Source organism: Myxine glutinosa, chromosome 4 (genome assembly GCF_964187855.1).
Source record: "Myxine glutinosa chromosome 4, kmMyxGlut1.1, whole genome shotgun sequence".
NCBI classification, from domain to species: Eukaryota; Metazoa; Chordata; class Myxini; order Myxiniformes; family Myxinidae; genus Myxine; species Myxine glutinosa.
In genome coordinates this window covers 144,989,927-145,008,268 of record NC_136264.1, presented here as the reverse complement: position 1 = coordinate 145,008,268, position 18,342 = coordinate 144,989,927, and the positions used below count along the sequence as shown (strand labels likewise).

Genomic DNA, 18,342 nt, shown 5'->3' with positions numbered 1-18,342 from the left:
AATCATTTTAAAATTAAATAATATTCATGTCCGAATTTATCATCAGATCTTCACCAAAATTAAATATATATTTGTCCTTGTCAGACACCCAACCGGTCTACCAAGTTTCGTCCAAATCCGTCCACAACTTTTTGAAATATCCTGCTTGGTATCGTTTCTGGCCCTATCTCCCAATGGTGAGGAATCACTTAACAAATTATACTAACGGGATCCGGATCCGGATCTTCACCCAAATTGAATTGTTTCTTAATTGTCACACACACAACCTGTTCACCAACTTTCGTCCAAATCCATCTATAACTTTTTGAGATATCCCGCGATGTATCGTTTTTGGCCCTATCTCTCAATGGTGAAGAATCGCTTAAAAATTAAATAATTCTCATATACGAATCCATATTCAGATCTCCACCAAAATCGAATCGTCCTTGTCAGACACCCAACCGGTCCACCATATTTCGTCCGAATCCGTCCACAACCGTTTGAGATATCCTGCTATGTATCGTTTTTGGCCCGATCTCCCAATGGTGAAGAATCACTTAAAAAATTCTTATAGCCGGATCTGAATCCGGATCTTCCCCAAAATCTAATCATTTCGTCCTTGTCGCATACACTCTGCCAAATTTCGTCTGAATCCGTCCACAACTTTTTGAGATATTTTGTTCACAAACGGACAGACAGACAGGGGTGAAACCATAACCTCCATCCACCTTTGGTGGCGGAGGTAATTATTTGGAAAGTAAGTAAATCATCATGTGATTATGCTCACCTGACGAATGATGGGCTTGAGGAGCTCTTCTGAAAATTTTACTTGAGCCCTGAGCATGCTGCTGAGTGTATCTGTAAACAATAATAGAATCATGGAAGGAAGCCATCATCATCACATCACAACAGGGAAGACGAGCCCTTTAAAAGTGGAAATGTATGTGCAAATATGACGTGTCTAAGAGCCTCTGACGAAGGAATGACTAATGCTCAAAATGGCAGTTGCCCCTCATGTCCCACGGTGGTAGATAAACGCGAATCTAACATTTTTTAGTTGATAAAAGCCGTTGTGCATTTTGTCCATCGGCACAGCCAGACATGAACCTTCAGAGACAAAAATTCAGTTTTACCCACAACATTTGGCCAGCGTTGAGGTCACTTCCTGTATAACTTGCTTGAGGGAGACAATAATGTGACAAAAATGACCGGGATTGATTACTAACTGGAATTCATCACGTATTTCATGAACAATGTTCGCAAAAGTGTTTTGTAATTTCTATTCCAGCTGCTCTTTTGTTCACTTACTGTGCCCCATTCCCATTTTGGTATTTATTAAACACCCCCACCCCCATAGGATAGGGGGAGGCCTATACCTGTTGTAGGGTTTCTTTCCACAGTTAGTGCTTCTAATTGTAATGGTACCCCAGAGTTTCTTTCATCCTGAGTAGTACCAAACCACCATTTAGGTTTTTCTCCCTTTTTCTGCCAATTCCGGAACTGTAGCTCAGAGCTGGGACTTGTGGAATGAAATTTTGCATTGATGATGGCAATACAAAGTGTGTGGGTTTTCGATAATTGTTTTTGACCTTGCCCTAATTTTAAGGTCGTGACCTAATTATAGTCATTTTAACATTTTCACCATAACTCGACAGAGGCTTGTCCAATCAGAATGAAATTTCCCTCTCTAGATGTCCTATAGCAAGACGCATTTACACTTTATTTACATCATACCCCTCCGAAGTAAAGGTCAACGTCAAATGGCGGTCTGAAAAAAACAAACATGTTTTTCGTCATCGTGCAATTTTGCCAATGCGGATTCTCAAAGACCACTTGGCCTTCCAAAATGTCCTTGCATCATAATAGTGCACCTGCATTGAAGTTGTGCACCTGATATTTCATTAGTGTCCACAACCTACTTTTTAAGATTGTGACCTAATTAACAAAACAAATCTTTTTGATCATAGCTTGGAATAAGTTTCCTCCGATTTTCATGATGTTGGACTTTATGGAAAGCCAAGCAGTGATGCGTGCAGGATGCCTCCACTCAGTGTTTTGGGAGTTCATCTCAGGCGGCCTCATGTCACCGATTAGGCCGCAACACAGAACCCTGGGGGCCACCTGCATTAATGTTATTGGCTACAGAAGGTTGAACCTCATGCCACACAAAAATAAAATGGTGCACAACACAAGACAGTGGTCACAGACAATTGTTTACAACATGCAGGCTGTAACCTACGTATTGTCGCGTTCCTGGCGATTAAAATCTTTACCAGGAAACAGATTAGCGGGGCAAGCTTTAACTCTGGGGCGACGATCAAATGTGGACTTTATATATGCGGGGGAATAAAGGGGAGGGGAAGATGAAGGGTTGTCCGCCGGACCTGTTGTTCGCCGACAGTTCCCGAACCTGCGAAAAATAAACTCAAACAAAACGGGTTTAAAATGTACAAGGAAATTAACAAAAGGATTTTTTTGAAAGAAAATACCGATAACAAGAGAAACGCGATGGTCAAACTAAATTCCTATGGGATCCTTCACACCAGACATAACGGACAAATCTATATATATATATATAAACGCGAGTCGTCTGTGTGTGTGTGTGTGTGTGTGTTCAGTTTTTGTGTGTCTGCGTTTTATTCAGAGATGGCTGAACGGATCTTCATCAAACTTTCAGAGGTTCATCAGTGAGTGCCTGGGGGTGTTTACGGCCAAAAAATTTAAAAATATATATAAAAAAATAATAATAATAATAATAATAATAATAATAATAATCGCTCGACAGTACCTAAGCCTTTTTAAATTAATGACAGTTATATACAAGTACACATTCGCATAAATAAATACAAAACAATCACCAGACATCTGAATACAAATAAATCAAACTATTCCGGAAGTGTGCGAATTTGGTAGTGCGGCTTCTTCTTCTTCCTGATCCGCAACACTTAACTCAAACGCAGAAATGTGATGAACGCCACATTCACCCACCAGCATATACATGAACCCCCTTCCTCTCTTGCCTCCTTTCCCCTCCCTCCCCTCTCCCCCCCTTCCCTCCTTCCCCCCTCCCCCCCTTCCCTCCCCTTTCCCCACCTCCCTGCCCCTTCCCCCCCTCCCTCCCCCTGCCCCCTATCCCTCCCCCTTCCCCACCTCCAACCGCTTTTCCCCCCTCCAACCCCTTCCGCCCTCCCCTCCCCTGTGAAGGGCAAAAGGCAAGAGAGAAAATGTCGGTCCGAGAGTTATTTTAACGTTGGGTCATGACATCATCGGTGCTTCTCTTCCAATGACCACAGGCCACCACTATTGTCCAGCTCTCCACCAATCAGCGCATCGCTTCTTGCTCGCCCTTCTCTCTACCAATCAGCGAGTGCCTTCTTACTCTGCCCTGGCCAATCACGGCTCCTCGGGGCGTGTCTTCGGCCTGCTCGACCTCGATGTGTGCTTCCCAATGGTGTAATTCGCGGCAGTGCTCAATGTCCTGGCTTCCTGGTGGTTTTTATTGTTATTTAGTGTGGTTTAATGTCCATTCTAACTGGTGTCTATGGTGCGGTGCCAAAAAGGATAAAGGATAGATCACTGAGGTTTGACGAACAGGGGAATTAACATAATCCCTACAACGAGTTAACACAAGGGCCATCCTCGTATGGCCACAATTATTCACTCTTACGTGACAACCGGCTAAACAAAACTTACTACATGATGATGGTTCCTACCCGACATCCGGAGCATGTTAATTTATCCGGACATAACACAATTCACTGAAAAGAAAATTCACATTTTTTTCTGTTGCTTCATGTGAAAGGTTCTAAAGCCCAGGATTTAATCAGCACATACATTAAAAGTAGCCTGATGTAAGAAAAGATAATAATCCAAACCTCACAGCAGTTGTACAAACTCATACAAAGCATATCTTCACCAGGCTAAACAGTTTACGTTTTGTAACCCACTGATAGGCCGGATCTGGATCCAGACCTGAACCAAAATCTAATCACCTTTTTCTTGTCATCTACCCAATCCTTCCACCTTGTTTTGTTATAATCCGTCCATAACTTATTGAAATATTGTGCAATATATAGTGCCTGTAGAAAATCTACACCCCTTTCAAATTTTTCACCTTTTGTTGCCTTGTCGCCTGGAATGCAAATGCATTAAATCAGACTTTTTCCACCTTTATTTAGAAATCCTACATCGTACCCCACAACTTCCAAATAAAAAACAAATTCGGCAAATTTCAGAAAATTTATTTAAAATACAAAACGAGAATATCTTGTTTGAATAAATGTTCACCCCCCTCATAACAGCAATTGTAAATTAGCTCAGGTGAAACCAATCACGTTCAAAATCATACACCAAGTTAAATGGCCTCCACCTGTGTTCAATTGTAGTGATTCTGATTATTTTAGAATAAAATCAGCTCTTCCTGTTGGTAGTTTTTTTGCTGGGTCGTGCATTTCACAGCAAAGACTCAACTATGAGTACCAAGGAGCTTTCAAAAGATCTCCGGGATAAAGTTGTGGTCCGGATCTTCACCAAAATTGAATCAATTCGTCTTTGTCAGACACCCAAACCTGTCAACCAAATTTCGTCCGAATCCATCTACAACTGTTTGAAATATCCTGCTCACAAACAAATAGACAATCGGGCAGGGGTGAAAACATAACCGCCTTGTATTAATGGTAATAATGTTTTCCATATCATCTTAATAATGTTTTCCATTAAGTTATATCAGCTGATGTGTGGTGGATTCAATATTATATTTATTGTGCATTGAGCAGATTGGTGTACAAATGAAGCCACGAAACAAAGAAAGTCAAAATGATTTAAGATTACACATGCAGTATTACATGGGTTCAAACAACAGCAGAACAATGTCAACAAAGAACAATGAAAAAGGGAAACTCACCTGCTAATACAAACTCAGTGACCATGAAACAGTGATCTTCATACTGCTTCACACCCAACACTTTAACTACGTGGGAATAGCAGAGTGGAAATAAGATAAACATTAGAAAGCTCATTCCGAAGTTCTCTTTCCCCGTTTTGCCTTTAACTGTGTTTCAGAAATGTTGTTTCTCAATTAAAGTTTTCATATTTCCTAACACAATCATAAACTGATGCGTTCATTTTAGAATGAATGAATGATCGTTTTAAGGCCATCTTCCCCGCTAGAGCGGGGGTTGGCCTTGCGGGCCCCATGACAATCATGGTTCCCTGTTTGAGGCAATGTTTTTATGGCCGGATGCCCTTCCTGACGCCAACCCTTGGTCGCCTCTTACGATGCGCAGGGATACGGTGTACCTATTCTAAATCGGGGTACACACCGTGATCATTCATCCCAGCAAGCTGGTACTCAATTTGCCGACCTCGGAAGGATGACAGGCTGAGTCAACCCCCCTGGCGTTAATTCAGCGATCGACCGGGATTCGAACCCAGGATCGTAGGATCCCAAGCCGGCACCCTAACCACTGAGCCAACACCAGGCTTTTTAGAATTTTTCTCTTGAATTTTTAGAATCTTGAATCTTTTCATTTTAGAGTAGGCATGAAAAGGACACTAAATGAAATTCTCTCATCTCTTCCTGTCCAGGGTGGAGTTCCTCAAGGCAGTGTTCTGGGCCCTGTGCTTTTTCTTATCTTCATCCAAGATCTCTCCGACTCTCTGGAAAATCCTCTCTACATCTTTGCTGATGACTCCACCCTCTGCTGCTCCATACCTCATCCCTCAGATCGGCAGTCTGCAGCCTTTTCACTCTCTGCAGACCTGGATAAAATTACAAGGTGGTTTCTGTCTTCCACCGACTCCTCTCAAGCCTTTTTCCCCCTGCTGTCTGTGCTCTGTCCCCCAAATATCCCTGCAGGATACACAAGGTCTGCTAGTAACATCTGGTGAAACTGCAAAATCAAGAATCACTGCTCACCTTCACCCTTTCATTCCTCTTTTTTCCTGCCTCTCGAACAAACTCTCACGCTCTCTTCAATCCCTCTCCTCCCTCCAGGTCTTCAAAACAGCTGTTCACCACCATCTCATATCTTCCCCTATCCAAAACCTTGATATTTTCTACCCCCGCCCCCCCCCCCCCCCCTTAATCTATCTCAAATCCACCTCCTTCAAATTCCCTGTTTTCTTTCCTGAAATCCCCTGCAGGTTCCAACTTGTTTATCCTGTGTACCCCACTCCTGCCATCTCTCTTCCACAGATCTCCTGATGTCCCTTTTCCCAATTGTTGTTGTGCTTCCTTCCCTACCCCTCTTGTCTCCCGCTCCCTTTATTATACGTTATATGTGTTAGGTCTTATACAAGCCTCGAGTAAGCATACAAAAATAGGCCCTTAAATGAACTCGAATATTCTGGAGAGTATGGTGATGACAGAAAACGACAAACTTCAAAATGGATTAAAAAACCAAGCAGAGAACAGAAAAACCACGCGTCTGCTTGCACGTTCAATGAACCAAAAGGGAAGATCTCAAGATGAGGGCTGGCAGGATGGATTAGAGGGATGCGCAGTTGCCGTTGAGATGTGTCGCTCGGGTTCAAATCTTGGCCCAGCTATAAACTGCAACTTGGTATTTGGACATGCATGGTGTTCTATCCATCGGAAGCACATCAGGCCAGAGGACCCATCTGCCATCATTGGCCGTTGGTGGACGTTAAAGACCCCACAGCATCAAGCTGGAGGACTCCCACAACATGAGTGTGTCAGTAATCATCACCACCATGAACGGAATGGAAATTCCTGCCACCTCCGTTGATCAACTACGTAGTCTGGGCAGCTGTCTTTTCAGACTTGGGCAACAAACTTTCCCGAGCTGACCCCACAGGATGGTGAGAATAATAGCAACTGTAAAAGCGCTGTAGTAGTAATAGTAGTAGTAATAGTAATTGTAGGAGTAGTAGTAGTAGTAATAAGAGTAGTAGTAATAGTAGTAGTAGTAGTAGTAATAGTAGTAGTAATAGTAGTAGTCATAATAGTAGTAGTAGTAATAATAGTAGTAGTAGTTGTAGTAATAGTAGTAGTAATAGTAGTTGTAGTAATAGTAGTAGTAGCCGGCGTTGGTGGACGTTAAAGACCCCACAGCATCAAGCTGGAGGACTCCCACAACATGAGTGTGTCAGTAATCATCACCACCATGAACGGAATGGAAATTCCTGCCACCTCCGTTGATCAACTACGTAGTCTGGGCAGCTGTCTTTTCAGACTTGGGCAACAAACTTTCCCGAGCTGACCCCACAGGATGGTGAGAATAATAGCAACTGTAAAAGCGCTGTAGTAGTAATAGTAGTAGTAATAGTAATTGTAGGAGTAGTAGTAGTAGTAATAAGAGTAGTAGTAATAGTAGTAGTAGTATTAGTAATAGTAGTAGTAATAGTAGTAGTCATAATAGTAGTAGTAGTAATAATAGTAGTAGTAGTTGTAGTAATAGTAGTAGTAATAGTAGTTGTAGTAATAGTAGTAGTAGCCGGCGAAGCCGGTGTTGTCAATGAACGCGTACGTATTATGCTGAAAAAACAGATTATGCTGGATCTCTTGGCTTGAGAATTTCGAAGATTTGACACACCAAATTGCTCAATGGAGGCCGCCATCTTGCGGATGCGGAAGTATGCATAACAAATTTGAAAAAAAGTTCCATAGGAGTTTGTTTCACCCGTCTTTGTTTGATTCACAATCTTATGCACCTCTAATTTGTAATTAAAATACTTTAAGACCAACCTCGGCCCGCACGGGCCTGGTTGTCTTCAACGAAAATCGTCACCAAACACCGGAACCAATGAGATTCGAGCATTTGAAAAAATACTTCAAAGAAGCGTATTACGCGTTTTGGAGGCTGAAAACGGCGTCAAATATTCTAAAATTGACGAAGAATTATTTTTTAGAAATATCGCGGCAGTAGGGGATAGTTTTTCACGGCCGGAAATATCCGAAGTCGAGACGGAATTCACCGAATTAATCAAGAAGGAAATTTTATAAATTTTAATCTCATCCAGAATGCAAATGGTGTCATTTTAGGTCTGAATTTGCGAAATTTTGTGAGCTGACCAATCAGCGATCAGCTTATGTCAGCCAATCAGCGCCAGCGACACGGTTTGATTAACGACAGCCACACATTGCCATTGAAACGGCGCTATCGTCTGATCTGTCGGCACTGATCTTACTGCAAGCTAACTTCTTCTGGTGGAGGAAGCCGCAGTGCCCGGAGAGAACCAGTCCTGACAGCGACTGAAGTTAGAAGACTACACACATGCTGTGAAAACGTATATTAAGCCCAGTTAAAATTTCTTAAAATAGGCCCTAAGCTAGCACATCGTATAGTTACTTCCTTAAGCTTCTTGTGACATTTATTGTATGTAGGTATTGGGGAGGACTGTCTGCTCTTCTCTTTTGCCAAGTCTTACCAGGTACGGTACCTACTACACCTACCAACTACCTAACCCACTGATGCCATCGTGATGGGTAAAATAGTGGCAAGAGGCTTTGGCTTAGCCGGCTCATTGCGGCTTTGCAGTCGGGTACTAGTAGTAATAGTAGTAGTAGTAGTAGTCGTAGTAGTAGTAGTAGTCGTCGTAGTATGACATGATGGATAACAAATCAATGAATGGTATATAATTAATTATCTACAGAAGTCCTCATGCTCATGTTCATTACGTTGTACACTGATACAGGTGAGTAAACTTTTGTCCCATCTGCAAGCATTAGTTGGTGGACATTATAGCTCCCCTGATATATGTTGTGTTGTAGCGACCCATGGGTCCCCCAAGCGAGACCAGCAGCAGAATCTCCTTGCTCCAGCCGGTGACGTCACCGGCGGACAACCTCGGCGCCGGGGTGGCTGGTCACGTGACCACCAAAGCGTGCCGTGCGTGCGGTTACCATCCTTTGCACCTGTCGGTCACGTGACCACCGAAACACGCCTCGCCTAAGAGGCGTGGCTTTCGGTTTCGGTTGTGCTTTCTGGTTGTGATATATATGCAGCCCGATAAATGGGCTTTGACGGAGTTCCTGAGTTGGGTTTTACAATAAACATCTTCTCGGACGAGTTTGTGTCTTGCCCGTCACTTCGTCCGTCTCAAGCAAGAGCTCGGCTCTTCAGTGTCATGTCATAGGCTAGGCTTTGGCTCCACATCATGTCATACTACTACGACTACTACTACTACTACTACTACTACTACTACTACTAGTACCCGACTGCAAAGCCGCAATGAGCCGGCGAAGCCAAAGCCTCTTGCCACTATTTTACCCATCACGATGGCATCAGTGGGTTAGGTAGTTGGTAGGTGTAGTAGGTACCGTACCTGGTAAGACTTGGTAAAAGGAGGAATTTGTTCCTTTGAGATGGCATTTGCTTTAGTCTTTTATAAACCGGATACAGAAGGTGGTTATCGCAGGCATTTGCAATTTGTTCAGGGTGCCGGTGAAAGCTCACTTCACAACATATATCAGGGGATCTATAATGTCCACCAACTAATGCTTGCAGATGGGACACTCAGCTGAACATCAATCCAAGGGACGACACACTTTGTAATGTAACGTTCAACCTGCGAAGCACTAATCTGACAGTTTACAGTTGGGTCCTGTCAGAGGAATGATTTTATAGGAATATTACAAGGAAATGTAGAGGTTGATGGGCGATATGGGATTTGAATGTGGGATTTCAGCACTGTGAATGGTGTGTCACATGCGAATGTCAAAAAAGGCAAATCCAAATGGATTATTTGTATTGTAATCCATGAAATGCACACTTACCGATATTCGGATGGCTTAGGGAACTGAGCAAATGAGCTTCTTTCAAAAACTGAAATCAAACAGCACAGAAATGTGTCAACAACAGAGCAACCATCTTCCCGACTTTCATAGTGAGGATATTTCATGCATTTGTTATACCAGCAACGGGACCCGCCCTACGGGCGGGGCTTCAATTGGGAGGCCCAAATGAAAAGGTAAAATATCAGAAATTGAAGGCTTTTTTATTTTAAACGATTTATATAAACATCCGTTAAATCATATCACACGCAAATCATCAAAATCTAAACAGTATCTTACTATAATTCACCAAATGTCCCACATTCCACACATCCACACAATCACGTGTACGGATGTTACATGTGTGTGCCGTGTGTGTGGATACGACGCACGGGTGGGAGGCCGGAAGCAAACAGGCAATGCAGATACGGCGAACGCTAAAGCATGAAACCAATAAATTCCACATTCCTGTGGCACCTTCAGTCGCACGTCAGACATGGACAGCAAGTTCGTGAAGGACTTCCATGAAAAACGTACCCGTTCGCAAACAAACGGGTGCGTTCACGTATCGAAACATCGATGATCGATGGAAAGACTCGGACAAGCACAATATTTCCAGTAATAATTCAGTATTTTGACTGACAGAACGGTGGATGGCAGTCAAAATAAATCGAGGTCTGGGCGACACTTAATCTTATTGAGACTTCGGATACGATTGCTCAATATGTAAAGGAAACTCTTTTCAACCCCTCAAAACTCAAAATAAACGGTTTCCAGAGTGTCGCACTCCAGCGTGTCCTCGTTTTTTGAAAGTTCAAATATGATAACCCCATCCCTACCGAAGCGGCTAGGGGGTGGGGGAGGGGTTATGTTATTAACTTTATGATTATTACTACCATAGCAGAGTGCCTGTCCGACAAGTGATCTTGTCCCAAGCATGCTGCACGTTCTTCTGACACATCCCCTTATTTGGGCGGTGTATAGTATAGGCAACACACCGCTGTCTTTATCGCTCCCAATAAATAGAAAAAAACAACCAAGGTTACGTACACGAAGCAAAAACATAATATGTATTACTTATGTGCATGTATAATAAATACATCACGCTTATATACTTCGGGTAATTCAAATTTCAACCCCACTCCCGTCTCGGTCTCCCTCCTCCCAAAGAAAGAAATTTCCGACACTCGTGCTCGTGCACCCGCAGACGCCGGGAGTGGCAGGAAGGGTCATTCCTCTCTGGGGTATATAGATTACAGTCGATCTATGGGTGGGTCTCAAGAACATTGGGTGTGTGTTCATTTACCAAATTTTTTGTGGAGAGATCGCCAATGGTTTAAGCATTTGAGCAAGCACTCCATTCAAAACCGTTAAGGAACAGCTGGCTTGGCAAGCGCAAGCTAGCTGCTTGGTAAAGGAGCACAACCCGCCTTCTACCTTTCGGTTTCGTATGAAACAGCAGGAGCGAGTTTCAAAAGTTCGGTACGAAAAATGCCACTGGCAGAAAGGGCCATGTTATTAATCCAATATTTGTGGGTTATATAGAGTACAGTAGATCTTCGCTCAGTTCTGTAAGTAAACCTTACTTCACGGATATCGGGATTCCTCCAAATTTCTTCATTTAGTGTTTATAAAGAGCATTAGCGACTGTGTAAAAAGCTAAGCATACGTGTTTGTGGTTTATAATATTTTTCCTTCCTGCAGAAGCTGTTGCTCCCAAACGCCATTATAACTCGAAGCTATTTATACCGGTATACGTTATCACTTATCACTGCAGGAATTTGGGGAAGTGGGACATTATTATATTAATATTGTTTTTGTAATAACCATAACAATATGCAATTATCATTAATGTTGTTATTAAAAGCGTCTTTGGTAAAACGCCACGATAAAATTATCTTCTTGTTTGGAAAAACACCACGATAAAGCTAATTTAACATTGATATACACCTCAACATGCAAACCCATTGGCGGCAATGGCGGGGAAAACCCCCCTTGCGGAGGGGGGCAAATGAATGCGCTACAACCTTCATTATGTAACCCTTGGTCATCCTGTCAAGTTTGGTTGAGATTGGATAAGTAACGACGGAATGTATTGGCGTCAAAAATTCATCAGACAGACAGACAGACACGAAATGGCGTATTTTAGTATGATGATGGGCGAAAAATATTCTTCCCAACCCGATGGAATCAAAGAAACTTCCACAGGCACAACTTCGTTGATCCCTGAACGTATCAGCTTCCTCGGGCAATTCCTCTCGGAGTAGTAATTGATACATACATACACACATACGCCATAGCTCTGTTAAAATCTAGATTACTATTCTCATTTGTGGGGTCAACCAGGGAACCATTTTGGTTGAAGTCTTTCACGAACTGACTCACCAGACATTGAGACACCAGTTTAAAGTCCATCCTAAAGATGGCGCACTTTCTAATGAAACACCCTGCCTGAGAATCACCGATATCGTCGGGTTCAGTAATCAAACCAAGACGAGACATGTACAATTAGGTCTGTTCATCATGCTCATTCACACAAACTCACCTTGTTCCAATGACGTTTCTCTTTGGGAATCTTCACAGCAACCTGAAAGAAACAAAAATAATCTTTTCAAAGAAATCCACATGGAAGCGTGAAAGCATGTATATTTGGTTACAGTTTCAAACAAAAGCAAAGGTGAGGCCACCGTCACAAACCATTTACTCAACATAGGTCGTGGCAATAATACGGTAGAGTTCGTGAGGGTGAGTTTCGTCACATTAGCTTCTGTCGATATTTCGTTGTCATGGATACAGTTGGTCGACGTTACGTTTTAACGGTGTTAATCTCAATTGAAAATGTTCACTTTGGTTGAGATCATGAAGAGTGCAAGCAGATAGAAGACGAGTGAAACTGCCCATTCCTCTTTCCTCTCCACCTTTTGACAAATAAATCAAAGTATTTCACTGTGCAACATCCAAACCTCTCCAACACCACGCTCAGCCGTACCTTAATTCCAGAAGAGACTTCCTTTGCAAGGAAAACTTGTCCAAAGGCTCCTTCACCCAACAACTCGCTCATCTTCGTTTCAGGAATGGGACCAGAAAGAAAATGCATAAACACGCCGAGTCAATCACAATGCCGATTACAAAATACGATGACAACAACAAAATATAGAAATGAGAAATTGTTTAAAGAAATAATTAATAAAACGCGAAGTTGTGCCAAAGATGAAACAAAAATCTCGAATTATCAGGTAAACAAACCAGGTATACGAACCTGAAGATCCTCCCATTCAAATGACAACGCCATTGCTATCAATGTATATCACAAAGACAGACGAAAGATAATCTATCACAAAACAATCAGCACGGAAAGTGCAGAGCGACAAGTAACCTGTGCTTCGAGAACAGGACAAGAAACTACTTTGTGATGTCACAGGACAATGACGTCACTGGTGACGTCACAAAGCCACACGCTGAATATCATATTTTATCACCATTTATTTTTACCGTCAATAATTACTTGGACATTTAGCAACATCAATTTACTGCAGAATGATGCACGTTTATTTTTATTTTATTTTTTTGAATACAAGATCGAGGCTCGTGTAAGCGCTGACATTGATCACATTGATCACAAAAAGACAAACTGACACATAAAACATAAAACATGATAAAGGGAGCGGGAGACAAGATGGAGAGCAGGGACATCGGGAGATCTGTGGGAGGGAGACAGCTTGGGGTGGGGGGGAGGAGGCATGGGAACGGGGTGAGGGGTGGGAGAGGTAAAAAAAAACACATGGACACTGCTAGGACTTCCAGGAAAGAAGTCAGTATTTCAAAAAAGTGGATCTAGAGTGAATTAGAGAAGATCAAGGTTTTGGATGAGGGAAGATAAGAGATGGTGGTGAACAGCTGTTTTAAAGACCTGGAGAGTGGAGTCATCAGCAAAGAGATAGAGGGGATTTTCCAGAGAGTCGGAGAGATCATTGATGAAGACTAGAAAAAGCACAGGGCCCAGAACACTGCCTTGGGGAACTCCAGCCTGAACAGGAAGGGGGAGATGAGAGAAATCAATTCAGGGCCACACGTTGACTACGATCAGAGAGGAAGTCCGCAAGCCATTCGTGGAGATTTCCATGGGTATCAGAAGAGGAGAGTTTGGTGAGCAGAGCGGGGTGCCAGAACGTATCGAAGGCACGTGATATGTTGAGGGAGACAGCTCTGATTTCTTGTTTGGCATTGAGGATCTCCATCCATTGTGAGACAGTCGAAGCAGCATGTCCAGAGTAGAATGACCTGGTCTGAATCCAAATTGATAATCCGAGATCAAGCCATTGGAGAAGAGGAATGATTTGATGTCAGAAGCGATCAAATACTGCACGTTATACTACAGAATCAAACGTTATATCAAATACTGCAGAACAGTGCACTTTTTATCAAATACTTCAGAATAGTGCACGTTATATCAAATACTGCATAATCGTGCACATGAAATCAAATACTGCAGAATAGTGCACGTGATATCAAATACTGCAGAATAGTGCACGTGATATCAAATACTGCAGATTAATGCACGTGATATCAAATCCTGAAGAATAATGCACGTGATTTCAAACACTGCAGAATAGTGCACGTTGTATCAAATACTGCAGTTAATCAAATACTGTTTGGCATATGTGTTGGTTTTTGCAGTTGTATTGGTTTGGCGCACGTGTTGGTTTGGCATATGTGTTGGTTTTTGCAGTTGTATTGGTTGGCACCTGTGTTGGTTTGGCAGATGTGTTGGTTTGACGGATGTGTTGGTTTGGCAGATGTGTTGGTTTGACGAATGTGTTGGTTTGGCGCATTTGTTGAAATGGTGGATGTGTTGGTTTGGCGGATGTGTTGGTTTAGCGGATGTGTTGGCTTGGCGGATGTGTTGGTTTGGCGGATGTGTTGGTTTGGCGGTTGTGTTGGTTTGGCAAAAGCATTGGTTTGGCGGATGTGTTCGTTTCGCGGATGTGTTGGTTTGGCGGTTGTGTTGATTTGGCGAAAGCGTAGGATTGGTGGTTGTGTTGGTTTGGCGGTTGTTTTAGTTTGGCGGATGTGCTGGTTTGGCGGTTATGTTGGTTTGGCGAAAGCGTTGGTGTGGCGGATGTGTTGGTTGGGCGGATGTGTTGATTTGGTGGATATTTCGGTTTGGAGGAGGTGATGGTTTGGTGGATGTGTTAGTTTGGCGGATGTCTTAATTTGGCGGATGTCTTAGTTTGGCGCATGTGTTTGTTTCGCGGATGTGTTAGTTTGGTGGATGTCTTAGTTTGGCGCATGTGTTGGTTTGGCGAATGTGTTAGTTTGGTGGATGTCTTAGTTTGGCGCATGTGTTTGTTTGGCGGATGTGTTAGTTTGGCGGATGTCTTAGTTTGGCGGTGGTCTTAGTTTGGCGCATGTGTTTGTTTCGCGGATGTGTTAGTTTGGCGGATATCTTAGTTTGGCGCATGTGTTTGTTTGGCAGATGTGTTAGTTTGGCGGATGTCTTAGTTTGGCGCATGTGTTCGTTTGGCGGATGTGTTAGTTTGGCGGACGTCTTAGATTGGCGCATGTGTTTGTTTGGCGGATGTGTTAGTTTGGCGGATGTCTTAGTTTGGAGCATGTGTTTGTTTGGCGGATGTATTAGTTTGACGGATGTCTTAGTTTGGCGCATGTGTTTGTTTGGCGGATGTGTTAGTTTGGCGGATGTCTTAGTTTGGCGCATGTGTTGGTTTGGCGGAGTTGATGATTGGGTGGATGTATTGATTTGGCGGATGTATTCGTTTGGAGGATGTATTGGTTTGGTGCATGTCTTAGTTTGGCGCATGTGTTTGTTTGGCGGATGTCTTAGTTTGGCGCATGTGTTTGTTTGGCGGATGTGTTTGTTTGGCGGATGTGTTAGTTTGGCGGATGTCTTAGTTTGGCGCATTTGTTTGTTTGGCGGATGTGTTCGTTTGGCGGATGTCTTAGTTTGGCGCATGTGTTTGTTTGGCCGATGTGTTAGTTTGGTGGATGTCTTAGTTTTGCGCATGTTTATGTTTTGCAGATGTGTTAGTTTGGCGGATGTCTTAGTTTGGTGCATGTGTTTGTTTGGCGGATGTGTTGATTTGGCGGATGTGTTGGTTTGGCGGATGTGTTGGTTTTACGCATGTGTTGGTTTGGTGGATGTGTTAGTTTGGAGGATGTGATGGTTTGGTGGTTGTGTTGGTTTGGCGGATGTGTTGGTTGGCGGAGTTGTTGATTGGGCGGATGTGTTGTTTTGGCGGATGTGTTGGTTTGCCACATTTGTTGATTTGGTGGATGTGTTGCCTTGGCGGATGTGTTCATTTTGCGGATGTGTTGGTTTATCGGATGTGTTGGTTTGGCGGATGTCTTAGTTTGGCGCATGTGTTTGTTTGGTGGATGTGTTAGTTTGACGGATGTCTTAGTTTGGCGCATGTGTTTGTTTGGCGGATGTGTTAGTTTGGCGGATGTCTTAATTTGGTGGATGTCTTAGTTTGGCACATGTGTTTGTTTCACGGATGTGTTAGTTTGGCGGATGTCTTAGTTTGGCGCATGTGTTGGTTTGGTGGATGTGTTCGTTTGGAGGATGTGATGGTTTGGTGGTTGTGTTGGTTTGGCGGATGTGTTGGTTTGGCGGAGTTGTTGATTGGGCGGATGTGTTGTTTTGGCGGATGTGTTGGTTTGCCACATTTGTTGATTTGGTGGATGTGTTGCCTTGGCGGATGTGTTCATTTAGCGGATGTGTTGGTTTAGCGGATGTGTTGGTTTGGCGGATGTCTTAGTTTGGCGCATGTGTTTGTTTCGCGGATGTGTTAGTTTGGTGGATATCTTAGTTTGGCGCATGTGTTTGTTTGGCGGATGTGTTAGTTTGGCGGATGTCTTAGTTTGGCGCATGTGTTTGTTTGGCGGATGTGTTAGTTTGGCGGATGTCTTAGATTGGCGCATGTGTTTGTTTGGCGGATATGTTAGTTTGGCGGATGTCTTAGTTTGGAGCATGTGTTTGTTTGGCGGATGTATTAGTTTGACGGATGGCTTAGTTTGGCGCATGTGCTTGTTTGGCGGATGTGTTAGTTTGGCGGATGTCTTAATTTGGCGCATGTGTTTGTTTGGCGGATGTGTTAGTTTGGCGGATGTCTTAGTTTGGCGCATGTGTTTGTTTGGCGGATGTGTTAGTTTGGCGGATGTCTTAGTTTGGCGCATGTGTTTGTTTGGCGGATATCTTAGTTTGGCGCATGTGTTTGTTTGGCGGATGTGTTAGTTTAGCGGATGTGTTAGTTTGGCGGATGTCTTAGTTTGGCGCATGTGTTTGTTTGGCCGATGTGTTAGTTTGGTGGATGTCTTAGTTTTGCGCATGTGTTTGTTTGGCGGATGTGTTAGTTTGGTGGATGTCTTAGTTTGGCGCCTGTGTTTGATTGGCGGATTTGTTAGTTTGGCGGATGTCTTAGTTTGGCGCATGTGTTTGTTTGGCGGATGTATTAGTTTGACGGATGTCTTTGTTTGGCGCATGTGTTTGTTTGGCGGATGTGTTAGTTTGGCGGATGTCTTAGTTTGGCGCATGTGTTTGTTTGGTGGACGTCTTAGTTTGGCGCATGTGTTTGTTTGGCGGATGTGTTAGTTTAGCGGATGTGTTAGTTTGGCGCTTGTGTTTGTTTGGCGGATGTGTTTGTTTGGCGGATGTGTTAGTTTGGCGCATGTGTTTGTTTATCGGATGTGTTAGTTTGGCGGATGTCTTAGTTTGGCGCATTTGTTTGTTTGGCGGATGTGTTAGTTTGGCGGATGTCTTAGTTTGGCGCAAGTGTTTGTTTGGCGGATGTGTTAGTTTGGCAGATGTCTTAGTTTGACCACGTGTTTGTTTGGCCGATGTGTTAGTTTGGCGGATGTCTTAGTTTGGCGCATGTGTTTGTTTGGCAGATGTGTTATGTTTGGTGGATGTCTTAGTTTGGCGCATGTGTTTGTTTTGCGGATGTGTTAGTTTGGCGGATGCCTTAGTTTGGCGCATGTGTTTGTTTGGCGGATGTGTTTGTTTTGCGTATGTCTTAGTTTGGCGCTTGTGTTTGTTTGGAGGATGTGTTAGTTTGGCGGATGTCGTAGTTTGGCGCATGTGTTTGTTTGACGGATGTGTTAGTTTGGCGGATGTCTTAGTTTGGCGGATGTCTTAGTTTGGGGCTAATATATGTTTGGCGCATGTCTTAGTTTGGCGCATGTGTTTGTTTGGCGGATGTGTTAGTTTGGCTGATGTCTTAGTTTGGCGCATGTGTTTGTTTGGCGGATGTTTTAGTTTAGCTGATGTGTTAGTTTGGCGCATGTGTTTGTTTGGCAGATGTGTTACTTTAGGGGATGTGTTAGTTTGGCGCTTGTGTTTGTTTGGCGGATGTGTTAGTTTGGCGGATGTCTTAGTTTGGCGCATTTGTTTGTTTGGCGGATGTGTTCGTTTGGCGGATGTCTTAGATTGGTGCATGTGTTTGTTTGGCGGATGTCTTAGTTTGGCGCATGTGTTTGTTTGGCGGATGTGTTTGTTTGGCGGCTGTCTTAGTTTGGCGCATGTGTTTGTTTTGCGGATTTGTTAGTTTGGCAGATGTGTTAGTTTTGCGCATGTGTTTGTTTTGCGGATGTGTTAGTTTGGTGGATGTCTT

At 43.3% G+C, this 18,342-nt stretch overlaps 1 protein-coding gene across 1 annotated transcript in view; it reads right to left on the bottom strand.

Annotated features, from left to right (window-relative positions):
* Positions 1-10,695, bottom strand: part of LOC137426265 (putative serine/threonine-protein kinase MARK-C) — a 31,703-nt gene extending 21,008 nt beyond the window's left edge. Inside the window, exons 1-4 of the mRNA XM_078775317.1 lie at positions 10,612-10,695; positions 9,719-9,767; positions 4,883-4,948; positions 767-837 (exon numbers count right to left, since the gene is read on the bottom strand). Of these exons, the coding sequence (XP_078631443.1) occupies positions 767-837; positions 4,883-4,948; positions 9,719-9,767; positions 10,612-10,614 (189 nt within the window). The 5' untranslated portion in view covers positions 10,615-10,695. The remainder of the gene's footprint in view (positions 1-766; positions 838-4,882; positions 4,949-9,718; positions 9,768-10,611) is intronic.
* Between the last annotated feature and the right edge of the window lie 7,647 nt (positions 10,696-18,342).